Source organism: Adiantum capillus-veneris, chromosome 19 (genome assembly GCF_014529385.1).
Source record: "Adiantum capillus-veneris isolate H3 chromosome 19, ASM1452938v2, whole genome shotgun sequence".
Classification (NCBI taxonomy): Eukaryota; Viridiplantae; Streptophyta; class Polypodiopsida; order Polypodiales; family Pteridaceae; genus Adiantum; species Adiantum capillus-veneris.
The window spans coordinates 57,630,655-57,651,261 of NC_140949.1; the positions used below are offsets into that span (position 1 = coordinate 57,630,655).

At 45.4% G+C, this 20,607-nt stretch overlaps 1 protein-coding gene across 3 annotated transcripts in view; it reads right to left on the reverse strand.

Annotated features, from left to right (window-relative positions):
• LOC147434071 (coiled-coil protein) overlaps window positions 1-20,607 on the reverse strand; it is a 167,844-nt gene that overhangs the window by 93,857 nt on the left and 53,380 nt on the right. For all 3 annotated transcript variants that reach the window (XM_086490693.1, XM_086490691.1, XM_086490692.1), the window contains 2 exons: window positions 5,138-5,270; window positions 4,399-5,025 (listed from right to left, as the gene is read on the reverse strand). In XM_086490693.1, coding sequence (XP_086346819.1) covers window positions 4,399-5,025; window positions 5,138-5,270 — 760 coding nt within the window. The remainder of the gene's footprint in view (window positions 1-4,398; window positions 5,026-5,137; window positions 5,271-20,607) is intronic.

Below are 20,607 nucleotides of genomic sequence, written 5' to 3' on the forward strand. Positions count from 1 at the left end.
GGTATTTAAGAAAGATGGATTTCGGAGAATGTGCATTGACTATAGAGCTCTCAACAAAATCGCCGTCAAGAACACATTCCCTATTCTGAGGGTCGATGATATAGTAGACAGAGTTCAGGGTTCTACTTGCTTTAGCAGAATTGATCTAAAGAGTGGTTATCATCAAATCCGAATTGCTCTTGGAATGTCTAAGGCAGCTTTCAGGATGTCTTTTAGTCTATATGAGTATTTGGTGATGCCCTTTGGTCTCACGAATGCTTCAGCTACATTGAACGACATGATGGACAGGATTTTCAGCTAGTACAGATCATTTGTGGGCAACTTTTTCGACGACATCATCGTCTTCTCTAAGAGAGAGGGAGATGTTACATAAAGTCCGAAGCTTTTTGGGTTTGTGCTCTCATTACATGCGGTTCATTCGAAAGTTTGCAGAGATAGATTCTCCATTCCATGTGTTGACTTAGAAAGGGGTTCCCTTTTCTTGGGGACCGTCGGAAATTGCAGCCTTTCAGACTCTCGGAAAAGTTGACAGTGGGTCCATTGTTGGCCTTGCTAGACTTGCAAAAGCCCTTTGAGGTTTATTGTGATGCTTGTGGTCGCAGAGTTTGGGAGCAGCCTTGATGCAGGAGGGCCATGTTATAGCTTACGAGGATAGGATTTTCTCACGTCCTGAACAGGTTGCATAGATTTATGAGAAAGAGCTTTTGGAAGTTATTCATGCTCTTACACGATGGCGACATTTTCTACTCGGAGCTGATTTCATTGTGTTCACCGACAATCAGAGTTTACGCTACTTCCTATCTTAGAAGCAGCTTTCAGAAAAGCAAATGCGGTGGGCTGATGTTTTGTCACAGTTCACTTCCAGATTGTCCATGTTTAGGAACAGAAGAGTTAAGTGGCGGACACGTTATCTCGCAAGCCATTGGTTTTGGCTATTTCGGTGATTCATCATAGAAGCTTCGTGGATATGGTAGATCAATACGCCACCGACGCTGATTTGGCAGACATCTCTAGCCGGTTACGGAGTGGGGAAACAATTGGAGGCTATTCTATTCGGTAAGGCTATTTGATGCGAAAAGCAATGGTGTGTCAGGCATAAGGCACCAGGTCTTCTACAGCCTCTATCCATACCTTCCTGACCATGGGAAATCATAGCAATGGACTCTATTTTTTATCTACCCGAGACTCAGAGTCGGCATGATGACATTTGGAGAGTCATCAACAGATTTAGTAAGCAGGCTCACTTCATTCCGGTAAAGAAGATAGTTTAGCTGGATTATTTGGCTTAACTGTTTGTCTCACATATTTTCCGATTACATGGTATACCTGAGTCTATTGTTTCAGACAGAGATCCGTTCACAAGTTTGTTTTGAAGGGCAATCTAGGAGAACATTGGCACGCAGTTGCAGTTCTCATCCTCATTCCACCCACAGAATGATGATCAATCTGAGATAGCCAATTCAATGGTTTTGGACTTGTTGAAGTCATATATTTCAGATCAAAGGCTTAGTGGAAAAAGTATTTGCCTTTGGTGGAGTTTGCCTATAAAAACACAGTTCATACGTCTATGGGGAAGGCACCATTTGAGGTAATCGAGGGTGTTAAGAAGGTTCCACCACCACCAAGGATAAGATTTTTGAAGCAAATCACTGCTTTTGCTAAGGTGCGCGAGGCTCTTCAGAAGTCTCAATCACGGCATAAGAAGGCAACAGACAAGCATCGACGTGACTTGCAGCTGAAGAAAAATGATTGGGTGCTTTTACGGTTTGAGAAGGCACGCCTACCGAAACGAAAAGATAAGGAGCGGCTTTTTCCAAAGCTAAGTATGCAATACTATGGCCCTTTCAAAATTCAAGAGAAGATCAATGATGTATCCTTCAGATTGAAGGTACCAGATTCAAGAGAAGATCAATGATGTATCCTTCACATTGAAGTTACCAGATACTTGGAAGATTCACAATGCATTTCATGTGAGTCTGTTGAAACCTTTCAAAGGTGAGATGCCAGTAGATAGGGAGCCTGAGGAGCAACTTGAAGTGGAAGAGACCAAGGAAATTCTCGTTCCAGAACACAAACGGGCTCACAAGGAAAGGAAAGTGAAAGGTAAAGTGATACGGCGATTCTTAGTCCAGTTTAAGAACTATCCCACATTGGATGCGAAGTGGATGGAGGACTTAGCAGATACTCCTCAGATTTTGGAACTTTACCTTGAGGCTGTTGGTCTAGCTTCGACTATTCCAAGAGTTCCCGATGATCAACGGGTTGAATCTAGTGCAACCGGGACTGCACAAGAGGGGAGTTACTCCGCTCCTTTGTCACAGATTACCCTGATGGAATAAAGTCACTAACTTCCTTTGTGATTTCAGGAATACTGACGGGCTAACAGTACTCTACTATATGACTTTATGAAAGACGTACTTGGAAATGAAAATTCCTACGATGAATTTGTTATATGTACTCTCTCATGTGTGCATTGTTTGAGTGCATGTTTGATAGACGAAATGACTGCAGCATTTCGATCTTGTTCACCTGAGAGGTAATGTGGATATGATAGTAACAAACAAGATTTAGTTAATCGAGACATCCGCGAGAGATCGGTGAGATCTGGATGTGATTGCTAAATATGGTACAATAGATCACGATTCTCATCCAAGATCTCGACGGGGATAGTGATGTGAATGTGATTTGAATGTTTAGTGACTGTCGTCTTTGTGCAAGTGTTGGATATGTGTTGTTTAGTGCGTCAGTACTTAGATGTCTACTGAGTTAGTTTCTCGCTTAGGTTGGTTTTGCATGTGTAATGAGGGCAATTACAATTCTTTCAAGAGGGAGGTATGTCACAAAGTGATGACGTGGCATGGCCGACTGGACGCACTTCGGACAGAGGGAAGTCCAAACCCTAGTGAAAGATGCAGATGAAGTTACCACAACTTACAAAACCAATTCCGAGAGGCCAAAAATGAAAGATTCAATTTTAAAAGTTGCTCCAACTTATAGGGTCCTCTCCGATGGGGCCCAAGAGACACAAGAACCTTAAAATAAAGCAAGGATCCCTGTTAGCGTAAAATTGTTGACATGGCAACGTTGTACGGACATCCCGCGATTCGCGGTGGATGCTGACGTGACACCCGTACAGATTTCCGCAATTTGTGCTAGCAAATTTTGGCGTTAGGCTTTTGGGACCACATGCTTTTAGACGAAGCTTTTCATGTACACTGCTTTTGGAAGACCCACGGCCTATAAGTAAAGTATCAGGGCCTCTCTCTTGTCAATTATAGGTTGTGGAACGTGGCAGAGACGAGGACCCTCGGACATTGTACTTTGTGAAGCATCAATAATAAAGAATACCGAAAGGCATGCCAATCTTTGGGGCCAATCTCTCTCGGTGCGGAACTTCGCCATGCCATGTTGTGTCTCTCGTAGTTTTGTTCGGTTGTTGAGTTGTTTTTAGTTTCTCTCACGTGTGTTGCATCAGATTCTCGGCTTGGGGTGCCCAAGTCTATTAAACACACGCTCACACACAGGTGGGTTTTCTATCCCAGACACATATTCACTCTTGCACAATCGCCACACACTCTTTCCCTCGCCGCAGCACCGCCCCCCCCCCCCCCCCCCCCCCCCCCCCCCCCGCTTCTTTTTGAGTTCAACTCTCGTTAAATCTTTGCCCTCAGGTATTCCCTGCACTATGAGATTTGAATTTTGTCAGAAGGCTTCTTGCAGCAACAGGCTCGGATGAAGGATTCAGCCGCTTCGTCTTGGAGGGCTCTAATGAAGCCGCTTGACTGCTCCCACTGAGCCCACCATTTGGCTTACTTTGTCCACCGAAAGAGAGAACAAGCCTCACAGCTGAGGTCAGCCGGCTCTAGACAATTTGCAGGATTCTCGGCACGCGCCCCAGCAAAGGGGATGTTGGGTTTCGCTATTTACTCTGTCGCCTGATAGGGCGGGGCATCTAGCAAAAGCTTTCCCTCGTCATAAAACAGCGATCCCAGACTCAATCGCAGTGTTACTACGATGGACAAAGACGCAAGCAGCCACTACTCTTGCAGACCCTCATCCCTCGACCGCAACAGCCCAAGACTAGCACGGGTGGTAGGAGGTTGGAGCTGTCTGGGTCTCCAAGGATTCCGCCCAGGGCCTCGAGGAGATCAGCAGCCAACACAGCAATAGGTTCCCACCCCTACCTGTAAAAAATTATCACCAGATCAATGGGAGGTGAAGACCTCCATACATGATAATGCTCTCAAGTATGATAAAAAAAACATGATTCGTTGTAGAAGCTGAAAAAGATATTACTTTTTTAAAAGACACTATCTTATGCAAAGAAAATTAGGTGCTACTATATTCTGAACGGGGAAAAAGATATATTTTCTGGAAGTCCTTGGGAAAAAAAAACACCTCCAGATTTTGTCGATGAAAAGATCCAAAATATTTCTCGCAAAGCTTGACAAGTTTAGCCCTTAGTGATACTGCCTCTGCACCACTGAAAGCCTCACCAGCCAGGACAAATCTATTTACCCAATCCAGACTTTGCAAAAAGTGATGAGGACTTGTTGTACACAGAGCATCACAAGAGAGCAACGCCGAAACACGGCGAGCAGCCAGTTCCCACACATGTTTTCTTCCTTTGTCCAAAGCCTTGCTAACATTAGCAACAGTCTCTCTTCTCAAGCTCTCCGTGAGGTCACTTAGAGAACCTTCCCCTACGGCCTCATCTATAGCCTTTGCAATATCATTGCTTTCCCCTAGGAGCAAATCCTGTGTACAATCTCCAATGACACTGACCGAAGTACTACAAACTGGAGCATTGCTAAACTCAGCATGTGCAACTTCTGAGCCTTGCCCTGACTTTGTCAATGCTGGATTGGCTGAAATCTGTCCTGGCTGACTGTTTCTTCTTTTGTCAACGAAGCAGGCATCGTTTCCTTTAGCCTCCTGAACTCTTTCAGATGCCAAATTCTGTTGCTGGGCAACTCCAGCTGCACCCCCCTCTGGTTCATTAGAGAAGTTGGAACCTTTAATCGCCTGCAAACCCAAGTCAGAAAAGGAGAGAGTTGAATGCAATGCTGTGTCTCCCAGATGTGGTTGTTTAGCTTCTATGATGAGTTGATGCGTGTGCCTAAAGCTCAGCTCTTACCTTTGGAGGCGGTTGCCAACTCATCATGGAGAAATAAGAACACATAAGGTCAAATAACACCTCCAGTGTTTTATGCAGACACAGTCGAAACTTCGATTCAGGTAGTTGAATACAAAGATCATTGTATGGAAGCCTGCAAAGGATTAGATTATTTCAATCTTTCCAACAAAAATTGTGCCTTGATTAAAAAAAGTGATAATATTCAAAATAGAGATTTCGCAGAACCAGTTATTTGTTCATAATCATTTTGAAAAACATCCAGCATTTTAGTGCAGAGAGCAAACCAGCAATCATACTGCCTATAGTAACAATGATACAGACAAACTAAAGTGGTAAGACAAAAAAACTGCTCCTTCTAAGCTTGGCTTTTTGTACCTAGGACAAGATATCCCTCCTCCTATAGTTTGGTTAAGCAAGTGAAGGTTGTGCCGTTCCGCATAGGTGAAAGAATGGGCATGAGCGAGACGATAATAATTAGTCATTCTGCTTTGACAAAAAACAATTGGCTGGTCCTCTGAAAGACATTTAAATGCCATAATATATTGGCCCCCAGAGAAGCCATGCCATTATATCTCGTAAGTGCAAAAGATGCTAAGCCAAAGAGTCCATCGTGCAAAGTTACCCAGAACGGGAACCGGGGGGGGGGGGGGGGCGGGGCCGGGGCTGGAATGGTTGACTAAAGTAAGGCTTGAATTACCTCCATTCAGCTTAGTCCCAAATCAACCCCAAACCTGCCCCTAATATGTCACCCAAACAGCCCCAAATCTGCCCCCAAATGCCTACTTTTACCCGTTCCGCCCCATTCCCCCTGTTCCGGAACACCGTTCCGGTTATACCCCGTTCCGGAATGGCGTTCCGTTCCCAACTCTGTTACGGAAGCGGGATTCGTCCGGAACACTGTTTCAGAACGTTTGGGCTGTGTTCCGCCCGTTCCCTGTTACATTGTGTCTTGTGTGCACTGCACTTTCGTCTTGTGGACAAGCTACTACAGTCTAGCGTCACTCGTAGTCTAACTTAGGATCTAGCCTCGCTATCACAAACGAGAGCGCACATGAATAATCAACAAGCTGAAAATAATCAAACTTTCAACTCAAAATAGATGAGGTAGAAGATCGACACAGTATTTGGAACAAGAAAATGGGTTGGTTCCCCCCCCCCCCCCTAAAGAGAATCTTTATTAGGGAGAATGGTTTTTACAAGCTCAACAGCCGGAGTGACCCATTCTAAGTCTTTAAACACGATGGTCAATTCCTTCCCGTGCGGGAAATTCCCAAGAGATGAGCTCTCAATTCTGTTTCCATTTATTCCTTCGGCATGAAGCCCTACAGAACATTCTTGATTCCATTCCCAAAATCCCTGAGCATAGGCCGAGGCCTCTTTGCTCCTTCTCCTTGAGGGAGTGCTTGCAAAAGCACAAACACGAAGCAACAACTCGTATCACGTATTCACAATCGGTACCTGTTGCTCTACGTGCGGAAAAGCGAACTCCGAGAATCGACTTCTCCTAATCACTTGCAGATTCCTGCCGGAAGTATTCCTTGCTGCTAGCGTTGGGACTTCTTGGAGACTGAGGGAGAGTGTGGGCCAGTTTTATAGGGGCCAGAATGGTTGACTAAAGTAAGGCTTGAATTACCTCCATTCAGCTTAGTCCCAAATCAACCCCAAAACTGCCCCTAATATGTCACCCAAACAGCCAAATCTACCCCCAAATGCCTACTTCTACCCGTTCCGTCCCATTCCCCCCTGTTCCGGAACACCGTTCCGGTTATACCCCATTCCAGAATGGCGTTCCGTTCCCGACTCCCCGACTCTGTTTCGGGAGCGGGACTCGTCTGGAACACCGCTTCAGAACATTCGCCCGTTCACTGTTATGTCACGTGCGCACTGGACTTGCGCCACGTGGACAATCTTCTACTACAATCTAGCGTCACTCGTAGTCTAGCTTAGGATCTAGCCTCGCTGTCACAAACGGAAGCACAAACGAATAATCAACAAGCTGAAAATAAATAAACTTTCAACTCAAAAGAGATGAGGGAGAAGATCGACATAGTATTTGGAACCAGAAAATGGGCTGGTCACCCCCCTTTAAAGAGAATCTTTATTAGGGAGAATATTTTTTACAAGCACAAGAACCGGAGTGACCCCTCCGTTCGAAATCTTCAAACTCGATGGCCAATTCCTTCCCATGGGGGAAATTCCCAAGAGACGATCTCTCAATTTTGTTTCCGTCTGTTCCTTCAGCGTGAAGCCCTACAGACCGTTCTTGATTCCATTCCCGGAATCCCTGAGCATAGGCCGAGGCCTCTTTGATCCTTCTCCGTGAGGGAGTGCCTGCAAAAGCACAAACGCAAAACAACTCGTCATATTGCGTATTCACAATCGGTACCTATTGCTCTACGTGCGGAAAAGTGAACTCCGAGAATCGGCTTCTCTTGATACAAAGTACCCAGCACCATTCAGCACAGCATTAGCGTTTTCAGATCCAGCTTAGTCTCACAATATCAAGCATCCCTAGCAAGTACCCATCAGCATCCTAGCAATACCCAGCATCTACATCTAGCTCCCGTCAACATCTCACCATTAGCATCATTGTATCAGCATTTTGTGCAAGTAATAAATCAAGTAATTGCTCCGGGAACAGAGCAAGGGGGCCATTGAGGGTGGTTGAGACCCGACCTTCTGTGTCGTCTCTCTCTTTGTCTCTCCTTCATTGTGTTGAGTTCAGCTTCTCTTTTCAAGTGAAGTACAGTAACCTTTGGCTTTGTGCAGAGTACTAGATCCGAGTTAAATCCTTAGGCTCTTCCGCTGCACCTGACACACTGCCATCGTGGTCATGTGCTCTACCTGTTCAGAGTTTGAGAATAGCCTGACAAACCATACTTGTCATAAAGGAGGTAGAAGTCTAGGGGTCAGGTTTTGGTGGGTATGGCATAGAGGCCATCCTTGCACTGTATATGAAGTAGCTGCATACTGTTCCTAGTGGGTCAAGCGATGTGATGGGTGTGATCCAAGAATGCTCATTGAAAAATTGCCAAATCTCTTTGGAGTATTGACTCAACAATGATTGATATAGACTCTCACTAGCTCAGCTAAGAAATATCTCTTCTGCCACCGCACGAGGTGTCGGAGAGTATGCATGTTGTTCATGTGTAGTAGACTCATGAGCTACCTCGCGTTGTAAGGGAGCTGAGAGCTCTCGTCTCACGGCACTCATCATCACACCAGTTTTTTTTGGGGCATGGTCTGAGAACAAGGTCCCGGTACCATGTGTGTGGAAATGTTGTCGCTGAAGCTAAACAGACAACCTCAGTTCGACCCTATGTAATCTCCAGCAATGTTAAGAAAGGGTCGTCCTCAGGTCATCTTGACATAATAATCTATAGACCTTTCCCCTGAATACACCATCAGTTATTTGGAGATAAAGTCGTTTGGAGGCCGTAGTCGACCATGTCATAGTCGACGATGCAGAAGCGTAGAGAGAGAGAGAGAGAGAGAGAGAGAGAGAGAGATATTAAATGAAATGAAATGTAATATTAACGTCTTCAAAAGGCCAAAATGACCTATGAGACCAAAAGGTTACAAACTGGTGAATCTCATACCATATCTGGGTACAAAAAACAGAGATGGTAAAATGAATCTAGGAGTGCTACTAGCTAGAATTGTGTGGGGTATGTGTGATCATTGATACAATGGGTGCCCAATACAAAAGGGGGGCGATATAATGGGTCATGAGTCTATCCTCATATGTACTCTCGATGTCGAGATAATATGGCTCGAACCCTCTGCTGCAGTCTCCGCCGATGCTGTCAAACTCCTCTCCTTAGTCGCGGGCGTCTCGATCTCCCCAGCTCCAATGCTCCGTCAATGAGAGTACCGCGGGTGTGAGTCTGCGCTGATCTTTGCAGTGGTTGCTGCTCCTCTATTTGTCTAGTGTCTAGGGTGAAGAAGTACGTAATCTATCTCTAGGATTGTCTCTCTTCAAATCTCCCAGTAAACTGTCTCTGTGTCTGTGTAACTCAAATAGATACATTCCAAGGCATCTCTGGTCCCGATAGCTCATGATTCTAGAGAAGGGTCCAAAGCTGTCTCTGAATAGACAGTGGAAGCGACCCCATATTTCATAGTACACTGTGCACTAACATAAATAATGCATCTCCGTCTCTGGTGTGTATGACATAGGCGGCATATCCTGCTGGCTGCTGGTATCCCTCTGAATCTACCAGTCTCAATCTCAAGCTGGTGGGAAGATGCCCATATCTAACCAATGGCACACCGTAACCGATGAGATAGATGTGTATCCATATAGCTGGGTCGAATCACAAACCCATCCCCTGTGAGTTGGAGAAGATGCTCTTTATAGAAAGCCATCCTCGTACCCAACTCTTGTGTCGGTTCTATCCATGTCCAACTGGGTCAGATCCTGGCGAATGAGTCTAGTAATCTCCGCTCGTGTAAGAGACAACGATGGTGCATCAAAGGAGTACTGGAAGGGGGGTAAGTTTTCCATGCTGAATCCATGTATCTCGGACCATGATGACATTTGTGCATACCAGCATGATGTGTCTCCCGATAAAGCTAACTGTCTGGAAGACTCAAGGGCCAATCTGGCATATCTATCTTTGGTAGTATCCCAGAAGCTGTGCATAAAGGAGACTAATCTGGTAAGCGCCTCTATCTCCATGGGGGGGCTTGCTAACTCCACTCTGATGATCTCATGTGGCACAGAGGCCTTGGCTCTAATAAACCGAGAGATCACAGATACTAAGGGCCTCTCCACCAATCCTGGCCTACAGAGGGTCCCCAAACCTCAACCTCATAGAGCATAGCTGAAGCTACTAAGGTATCAAAGAGCCGGAGTTTTATTCGGGGCTCCTGGAATTGAACCTGCAACACATCCTCTCCAATCCTCCCAAGGCCGCATACACTCGGATCAATCTAGTCTCTGCTGCTCTCTTCAAAGAAAACCTTGGCCCAGTAAAGACTACCCTAAGATAAGTGTATGCCTCTGTGTACTCCACACTCTCCTGACCATAAGTGAATGTAGGTGCTGATCTCCTCAGCCACTGCGGTGTGGTGTTAAACACCATAACCTTGGTTTTACCAAGGTTTACATACAATCCACTATCCTCTGCAGAGCTATGTAATGCATCAAATTGTCGTTACATACCCTTCCGTGAGTCAGATATCAACACAATATCATCAGCACAGCATATAGCAACAATGGAATCCATTTCCTTGCCAACTAGGCACCTATGCCACCCTATTTGTCAATATAATCAGACACCTCATCTACTTACATACCAAATAGAGTAGGGGACAATGGAAAACCTTGTTTCATTCCAATAGTGGAGTGCACTAAATCAGATATGCCCTCTGGAGTGTGTACATGTCCCACCATTGATTTGTATAGAGCCATGATCCCCCAAATCAACTCATTAGACACTCCCATCTCCTGTAGTCTACGCATCAATCTAGCTCTCGGCACCATGTCAAACGTTTTTCCGAAATCCACAAAGCTACAATAAATACGTCTCCCATATGCCCTACCCTCCTCGATGATGCCATTGAGTGTCAAAATGTGGTCAAGAGTGGAGAAGCCTCTCCTAAAACTGGCCTGCCCCGTTGCCCATACGCCCTCACTCTCTACCCATCTGCTCAACTGTTGCTCAAGGATAGATGCATACAAACATTCCCATGTGTGTCCAATCATAATAGTATGGTAATTTCTAGGCTCCGTAGGATCACCTGCTTTGAAGATAGGCATAATAGTAGACAATCTCCAAGTCTCAGGTAACCCCGACACATGACACAATTGAACAAGACTGCAAGAACCTCTACGTGTATATCTCTTGCATTTATAAAGTGCTCTGCTACTAGACCATCATGATAATATGCCATCCTTGTCCTTATCTTGTGAATGGTCGTCTTTACCATCTCAGTGGTAAAGAAGGTACTTGTTGATGGGCATGGCTCAAAAGGATCTAGAAGGGGTATCTGTCCAAGAACCGTATATAAGGACGTTGCATACTGACCCCATACATCGGGGGAAGTAAGCAATAGGGGAGGGGAGAGTTTATGCAAGAGACACCATTCATCTCTTGAGTCTCTGCTCAAGAACAACTAGTATAAGTCTCACTCCATTTGAGCTAGGAACGCTCGCTTCTTCCGTTGCACAAGGCGTCGAAAGGCTATCCTAGACTATCTGTGATCGATGACCCCTAGGAGAAGATCCCTCGGAAGTTGTGCTCTCATCTCTCTACATTCCTCGTCATACCAACTGTTTTGAGGCATGCTCCTAGGCCAACGTCTTTGAATGTGTGGGTCTGCCTCTGCTGCTACATCATGCAATGTCTCAGTTTGTAAAGTGGTGAGCTCCTCCAATAAAAGTCCTGGCTTGGCTGTTGTACATAGATGACCATAGATCTCCTCTGTATAGACAGGGTCAGTCTCGTGTAAATGTATAGCGGGTATGTGTCCTCCTCCCAGACACATGGGTTGTCCTATACTGAAAGGAGACTGAAAGTGTCAAAAGAGAATGATCCCACTTCTACACCCACAAGTCTGGGTCCTCCTGTGAAATCCTAAATGTAGGGGATGAACCTCGGTTATGCCATGACATAGTCCACTATGCTGGCCCCATGCGAATGTGGGAAGCAAGTAAATTGTTGTAGGCCAATCCATATGAGGTCCCCATTTCCATCAAATATCTCCCGTACTAAGAGTACTCCTTATCCTGTGAGCATCTATCAAGCCCCATATCAGTGGTATCTAGCTCTCTCAATATTCCATATGAGGGATTGGTTGATGATTTCTCATGCGGGCATTAAAGTCCCCCACACAAAATGATGTCACCATCTCTAGAAAACTCCCAAATGTCCTCGTTTAATGCAAAGAAAGGGGAATATCCTCTAGGTGCGGCATACATTGATGTGCTAGGGGAAAAGTTACAAGTAGCATATAGCAATGTACAAGAATTTGCCTATCTCAGCTTTCAATCTCACCCACATGTATCTGGCCTAATCATCTCTCCAAACAATGTGCACAAGCTATTGTAACTCCTCCCTGAATAGGACTTCTACTTCCCCTGACCCTCTCCCTCTATACTCTCATCTCATCTCTGCTCGCCAAGCTGTCTCCCACCTATATCCAGTCACATGTGGCATAACCTGTCCCGATACCTGGTGTGTCTCTGAGTAAAAGACGATCTCTCTCCCCATATAGCTGTCCTCAAATGCCCCTACATCAAGACGAAGTGACCCATTACGATTCCATGATGCCATCTTTAGTGTGGCCCCACATGTCATGCGGAGCGTCGTTCCAATATCACCAGGCTTCCATCTCGGTAGATAGCAATCTTATCTTTTTCACTTGCCGCTCTAATATCCAGTATTACCTCCTGCATATAAGCAATTTGCAAGAGCGAGAGGTCATCTCCAAGAGAGATGCCCGTCTTCTTAAGAGTTGGTCTCTACTTCAAAAAATCCTTCTTCGCTTCCATGGAGGAGAAACGAAGAATAAGTGCCCTTTCCTTCCAGGTTACCGCATTGTTTCCATTTTTCTTATTACCCACTCTCCAAGCTCTCATATGCGTCGGCTCATTAACCCCCATCATAGTCATATGAGAGAGAGAGAGAGAGAGAGAGAGAGAGAGAGAGAGATGAAATGAACTGTTATATTAACATCTTCCAAAGGCCAAAATTTCCTATGAGACCAAAAGGTTAAATCCATGTGTGACTAGTACAATGTCAAGGGAACATAAAGATAAAACAAATGAGGGCACCTAGAGTGGGTAGGTATATAAGCCTAATCTACATCCTTATCATCATCAACGTCCTTATCACATAATACACCAGCTCAAAACCTATGGGGAGGGGTACACTCAAGTCTCATATGAGGGCAAATGAGGGAAGTAGAGAATAGTGATCATCCCATGAGCTCTCTCATGGGTCTCTGCAGTATGGCCTCAATGTCCTCCAGGATCAGCTCTCATTTATCTTGAGTAATCCCTCTATAAAAAGTAGTGATGTGGCTCTGTATGGAACCTCTATGTGTAGGTCCTCTCCTCCTAAGGGTGGTCTCTCCGAGTCTACGGATCTCCAGCAAGAAGAGACCTAGGCACCTCTGATCATAGTAATCCAGAATGCGGGATAAGGGGCCAAAGCCATCTTTGAATAAGCAATGAAAACTCCCGCGGATCTCGTAGTATGTTGTGCATTGGCAGATATAGTGCTCCTCTCTCTCTGGCTCTCTCTGGAAAACTTGGCATAATCTCTCCTCTGGGGGTATACCTGTGTATCGGCGAGTCTCTATCTCCAACCGGTGAGTTGAGGTGTGTAGCTGACCAATAACACATCTAATGACATGCGTTAGGTGGGTGTCCATATACTTGGGACGTGCGGTAAACCCATCATGTGTCGTCCAGAGAAGATGATCTTGATAAAATGCCATCTTCATCCCCAACTCATGTGACGGAGACAGCCAAGTCCTCCTAGTATCCAGCTGAATGAGATCATATCTGATAATCCTACTAATCTTTGAATGTGTGAGGGTGAGGGTTGGTGCATCCAGGGAATGCTGAAAAAAGGGCAGCTTGTCCATACTAAATCCATCTAGCTCAAACCAAGCTGATATCTGTGCAAACCAACATGAAGTATCACCCTCACTGGCCAGCTGTCGCGATGACTCAAGCCCTAGTCATATCTATTGCGTGGTAGCTCCCATGCGCTATGAATGAAAAAGACGCTGATCTAGCAACAGCCTCCACTACAATTGGTGGTGCACTCATCTCAAGTTTGATATCTCATGTGGCATTGAGCCTTTCACCCGGATCAGCCTGGAGATCATGATACAAGTGGTCTCTCCATGGATCTCCATCCATCATATGTGCCCCCTGATCTGCTATGATGGTCCAAGCTAGGCCCTCAGAAGTGATCAATGTGTCAAATAGCTATAGCTTAGTGTGTGGCTTCTAAAATTGCACATGTGAACATATCCTCTCTAGTCCTCCTAATGATGCATATCCCGTCGTCAATTTCGCCTCTACAGCACCTCTCATAGAGAAGGTAGGTCCTCTAAACACAACACATGTATGCCACAAAATACAACACCAAGATATGTATGAGAGTTTACATACTCTACTATCTCCTGTCCATATGTGAAAATAGGTGCTAATCTCCTGACCCACTGCGTTGTAGTGTTGAATACCATCACCTTGGTTTTGCAAGGTTGATGGAGAGCCCACTGTCATGTTCATAAGCATGTAATGCATCTAGATGTCTTTGCAGAACCTCTGGAGAGTCTGAAATAGACACAATATCATCGATATAAAGCAATAGAGGTATCCATGTACCTGATAGTTGTGCTCCTCTATCCCCTGCAGTCTCAATATAGTCAGAAATCTCATCAATATACAATCCAAGCAAAGTAGGAGAAAGTGAGCATCCCTGCTTCACCCCAATAGTAGAGTGAAGAAGGTTCAAAATACCCTCTATTGTCCATACTCTCCTTATAACTATCTCATACAATGCCATGGTAACCCATACAAGCTCCTGTGAGACTCCCAAGTCATGTAGTCGATGTATCAACCTGGCTCTCGGGACTGTGTCAAAGGCTTTGCGGAAATCCACAAAAATACAATAAACCCTTCTCCCATGTGCTCTGCCCTCCTCAATGATCGATCTAAGTGTGAAGATATGATCAAGTGTAGAGAATCCCCTCCTGAATCTAGCCTGCCCTGAAGCTCGTACACCCTCTCTCTCTGCCCATCTGCTCAACTCATACTCAAGTATAGATGCATATAGCTTGGCCAATGAGTGGCCAATCATGATAGTGCGATAATTAGTTGGCAAGGTTGGATCTCCAAACTTTGAGTAGTGGTACAATTGTTGATGTACTCCAAGTCTCTAGAAACCCCTCACACATGGCCCTCTTGAACATGAAGACCAATGCACGTCATAGTGGACAAATGTAGGAAGACCGAGTCGATGAAGAAGCTACCACGGACAACCCAGCACCGGCCGGGATTCTAAATACACCTCAAATTTTGCAACCACCAACTTGTCTCCAAAAGAATGCCATCTTGAGCACCCGTTGCCTCATTAGAAAGTTGAATTGTAGACTACACTACATCCAAGAATCCCCATTCGTGAACTATGAACACATCACGTCCAAGATTTTACAAGATAACGAACTTTGGAACACACCATGTCCATAATCTAGCCAACATCAATGGATTGCCTACAGCGCATCCATAGCGTTTGTATACATCATGTCCGTTCCTTGCCAAATGCAATGTGCCTTGAGCTCCGACACCCAGGTTCAAGCACCAATGACTTGAACTCTGACACAGGTCCAAATCAAGTATTGGGAGCTCCAGTTGCCTCTCTTTGTTGAAGCGTGTTGCGGCATCCGCCACCGTACTTTTCTATAATATTGGAAGAATCTGGAAAAGGAATCTAGTTTTTCCTTTACATAATATTGGAAGAATTCCACATGGGATAATGTTTTGGCCCCCCAAGGGTATCAAAACTGTACATACGGAGGACAAAATCTTCAATTCAAGGAGATCGTTTTAATTAGTTTAGTTGAAGATACGGAGATTAATATTAAGGCTATTTGATCAGTGGTAGCTAAATCAAGCACCAACCAAACCAACCAAGCCACTGCAGTCGCCACCACATCAACCTTGTCAATCTCCTTGGTGGAAACATTCTCTCTGATTTCCTCATCAAGCTTACCTTTGCCTTTGTCCTTTTGCAAGATTTGAACCTTGCCTTGGGAGACTAGGACGGGTTCCACCTCAATGAGTAAAAAGCCGAGATCCTCAACATCCAACTTTTCCTTCATAATTTGCAAGCATAGTGCCCTAGCCATCATCTCGTACTCCTCAAGCATGTTCGCGAGTACCAAGGCAGCTAACTGGGTACCAATCAAAGCATTATTCATAGCACGGAGTTGATCAAGGAAGAACTTTGTCGTCGTTAAGGCCAAGGTTTTTGTCTGGCAAGAGTCCCCCCTTCCCTTTGGGTGGCATTTCAAAACGCCCAATACAAGGTAGGTAAAAGTAGGCATAGCAACTTCTCCAAACACAGCCTAAATTTGCAACTCGGAGGCTTTCAATGCAGCGCGTTTCGAAATGCTGCAAATTTTTTCAGCCGACAACTACCCTTCGCATAGTTCCAATGGTGTTTTAATAGGCACACCAACCACAAGCTCCTGAGGCTCTTACCTAAGAGCGTTTCGAAATGCTCAGTCCAACCCCCCTCCCCCCCTTTTTTCGGGCAGTGTCGTAGAACTCAAGGAAAAAATTGTCGCCTTTTGAGCGTTTCAAAACGCTCATAAGAGCTGACGTGGGTGGACTCCAGTACAATAGCTTTTCCAAATGCCTTGAGTGAAGCTGCACCAAGATAGCCTTCGGAGGCTCTTTTCTCCGATGCGTTTCAAAGCGCCGAGGATAGCGATGCACCTTGCCGCCACTTCTGGCTCTGCATTTCAAAATGCTATGAAGAGTCGTTGCCGATGAAGCCCCCTCTATCGCAGGTATCTTAAATTGCTATGGAAAGAAAACGTCGATGGGAAAGTACCTCTTCGCTTTGCCAATCTTTATCGCCGACAGTGGTCGTCCTCTTCTTCAATATCTCCTCGTCTTCGCGGTGCACCGTTCTATGAGCGATGATCTCTGATACCATGTCAAAGTCAACGATGCGGAAGTGTAGAGTTAGAGAGAAAATGCGAGAGAGAGAGAGAGAGAGAGAGAGAGAGAGAGAAAGAAAGAAGAAAGAAAGAAAGAAAGATTTTTAACGTCTATGTCAGGCCGAAATCGGCCTATGAGACAAATCAAATGTACATTGTGTGTATGTCATCCGTCTATCGGAAAGACAAATGAAACAAAATTGATACAAAACTCAGCTGAAAGTAGGTAGTGGAGTATCTGAGGAGGGATGGAGCTCTATCTCTAGGGGTATATGCATGTCTGTATGCTCAAGGTAGTACAATCATGAGAATGCATCAAGCTATCTGGCTCCATCCTGTACTAATGGGGGGGTGTAAGATGTGGTACATGGGTGGGTCTGGTGCCAAGGCTACCCGGATGAAAGCTGTCGGGTCAGCCCTCATCTGAGCCACTCGCTCCTCAGTGGCACGGCGCTCCCGGGCTCGGATCTCCTCGATCTGTCGGTGGTGGGAGCTCGCGCCCCTGTAGCCTGTGACTCGTGGTCGTCGTCTAGCTCGGTTCACCTCCGCCTGTGGGAGTGTCACTCCCCTCTGAGTGTCTGGTGAGGGGGGGGCGGAAATCCTCTGAAAGAAGTCTGTGAGCTGCGACTGTCTCCCCTCTGTCTGTGTAGCTGTGTGTGGCTGTAGTAGTGTGTCCCGATGGCTCTGTATCTCTAGTAAGAAACGTCCGAGCTGTCTCTGATCTCGAGATTCCATGATCTCTCGGAGAGTGGGCTGTCCTCTAAATAGGGCCTCATACCTGCCTCTGATCTCAGTGTATGCTCTGCATCTACATACAAAGTGCTCCTCACTCTCCACCTCCTCTGTGCAGGCTCTGCAGATTCGCTCCCCCCTCGGAACACCAGTATGTCTCCCGATCTCAATGAACAACCAACCAACTTGGTTGTTCACAACCAAGTTGCTCACAACCAACCAACTTGGCAATGAACAAATGATTATACAACGGGGGATGAGGTCTCTTATATAGCAACTTGGGGACCTTAAGTATCCCACCCTAGTAATTTGCCTTACCTAGAATCATGTCAAATAAGTAAAATAAATACCTAAAAGACATAGTAAATAATGGGACCACATTGAGTATTCACTTGAGATGCATAAACTTTTAACAGACTAATAGGACTGGTCACATACATCATTTCAATACATTCCCCTTTGGAGTGCCAAAATTGGCCAAAAGCTAAAATTAACATGGCTCAAAGCCCAATCACATGATGAGCTAACTTTTTATAGTGAAGTATCACAATCCATTTATAAAAACACAAATTCACATATCATGGGTTAACATGGTGAATAATACTACTTTGGTCATGACTTGATGTAATCTTGTATGATAGCCTTTCCTACTCTATATATTTTCCGTTTCCAATACTAGAAAGATATGTACGGTGATGAGCAAGAGTAGAATTTGCAGCTAAAATTTGTCCATGTTGAGAGTAGCAAGCACACCAACAAATAAAGTATGAATCTATAAGAGCCACATAGGAGAATTTGCATGCAACCTCTCTCTGCTAGAGCCTTTGACTAGCTTTGATGCTCTATTCTTTAGCTGAGTAGGAGTCATCGTATGATATCCAGACCAACGTCTAAAACCAGCCCGTAGGGCGGTAGACTTTAGCTTTCACCCAATTCTTTACTTGACTTTATGACACAGAGGAAAACCTTACGAATAAACCTCTGACTGGAATTATCACTTCACACAAACCACGGCCCAGTAGCTAGAGTGCTACCAAGCAGACAGTGACACTCTGTAGGCCCAACTGGCGCCCCTTTCAATATTTCTTTATTCTTATAAAACTTGGGAGAAAATCTGCAAGTTCCTACGAGTTGTCCCGCTTTTACCGGCCTACTCTAGCCTGATTTCGGCAGTATAACCACAGTAGAAGGCTTCACAGGCAAAATCCCCATGCAAAGGTGACTTTCCCGGCGCATACGGACACTTTCCCAAACCTGGCGAGAATCTGCAGCACGCTGAATTCTCTGTTTTCTGCCCTGAAAATGCACCAGATCACCTGTACAGTGATCCCAACGCTTCCCCAAAGGTCCTGGGGTATTAGGGATCAATTAGGGTCAAAACCCTAAACTTGCAAAAATACACAGGAGGCTGTAATTCACAGTTTCGGGCTCCGTTTCGCGTGCCAACCGCATCCGTAGCAAGCCCTCGAGCTCCCGCACCTGTAGGGCTACTTGGCCTTAGAATCGGACGAGATTTCTCGCGTGAAATCTCTCCAAATTCACGTGTACCTGCGGGGGATTAGCAACTAGCTAATCCAATACCTGAGCAAGAGGCTCTTGCCTCAGCAATCGCGCATGAACCCACACAATTGTACATACAGATGAAAAGCCTCAAGCGGGGCATCACGTTTCTGTATTCAAAGGGGGAGAGAGGTGCGCGAGAGCGGAATCATCGTACTACATAAGACAAGGGAGAAGGCAAGATTTCCATTAAAGCTGTGATCACATGCACCCACTACTCACACACACACACAGCAGTTCACTTATGAGCCAAAATCAGCCCTTCTCTCAATTTGGGGGCCCCTCTTCCAGCTGGACTAGGAAATTGCACCTGCAACAGCCAAGTGTCCACTCTATCTCTTTTGAGTTAATTCCTAGTACCCACCGACTTATTAAGTGTAGCGAGGGGCCTAAATGACTTTGAACAAAGCCTAGACACCCTTTTACTGCTCCAATTCCAATGCCGACTCGCCCGACCATCTCGTGGTGACCTGCCCTTCCCGACTGCGAGTGAAACCCTCGGCCATCGGCCTTTTCGAAATGGCCACACAATGTCCGATCATTTGTGACTTCACCAGGACTTAAAAGCCATGACACTAAGAGGCTGGAGCCTGATGAGCAACCTGAAGTGGAATAAAACAAGGAGATCCTTGTTCCTGAACAGATTTTGGCACATAAGGACACAAAGAATAAAGGTAAAGTCCAAAGGCGGTTCTTGGTTAAGTTCAAGAACTATCATGCATTGGATGCGAAGTGGATAGAGGAGGAGGAATACAAAACAAGGGAAAGAAACCAACAACCAAGGATAGTGGTTGCCACAGCCTCCTGACAACGTCCCTTCTAGATATCTTATTTGTTTGATGACCTTTACTTCCTCTTGCAACTCTAAGTATCCCCTCTTTGTCTATAAGACTTTGACCTCAATGAATATAGGCTCTCCAAGAATACAACAAAAGAGCAGCCTTAGATAATCTTTCTTTAACCAAATCTGTTTCAATGATTTCCTGTTTTGGTACCCTTTTTCCAACCAAGTGGAAGGCCCCCCACTCTGGTATCTTGGTATTATGGTGGTAGATACATGAAATCATAAGAGCTAGGTCCTAATTCTTAGCTTTAAAGCGTGTATGTGCGTGGGCACGAGGCGGAGAGAGGGGCCTGCTGGCAGGGTGCTGCAGGGAGCACAAAGCGGCAGAGGGGGGGGCGTGTATATGTTTGTTGTCAACAAACTTGCGGACACATTTTAAGTATGGCCTATACACATTCGAAAGGGAGCTAGAATAGAACTTTGTCGGGCTTTCGTGAAAGCCAAAAGATCCTTCATCCGACATATAAGCCTATATTGGAGGCACACTTGGTGGGGTTCAGAACTCATGTTAAAAGGTACTTTAATAATGTTTCCTATATGCACTCCTTACACTTTTTCGTAGTAGCGGAAGCCAATAAGTGAACTCTATTACTTCAGTTGTTCATGGGGAACTAAAAACTGTCCCTGAGGTGTACGGTGTAGC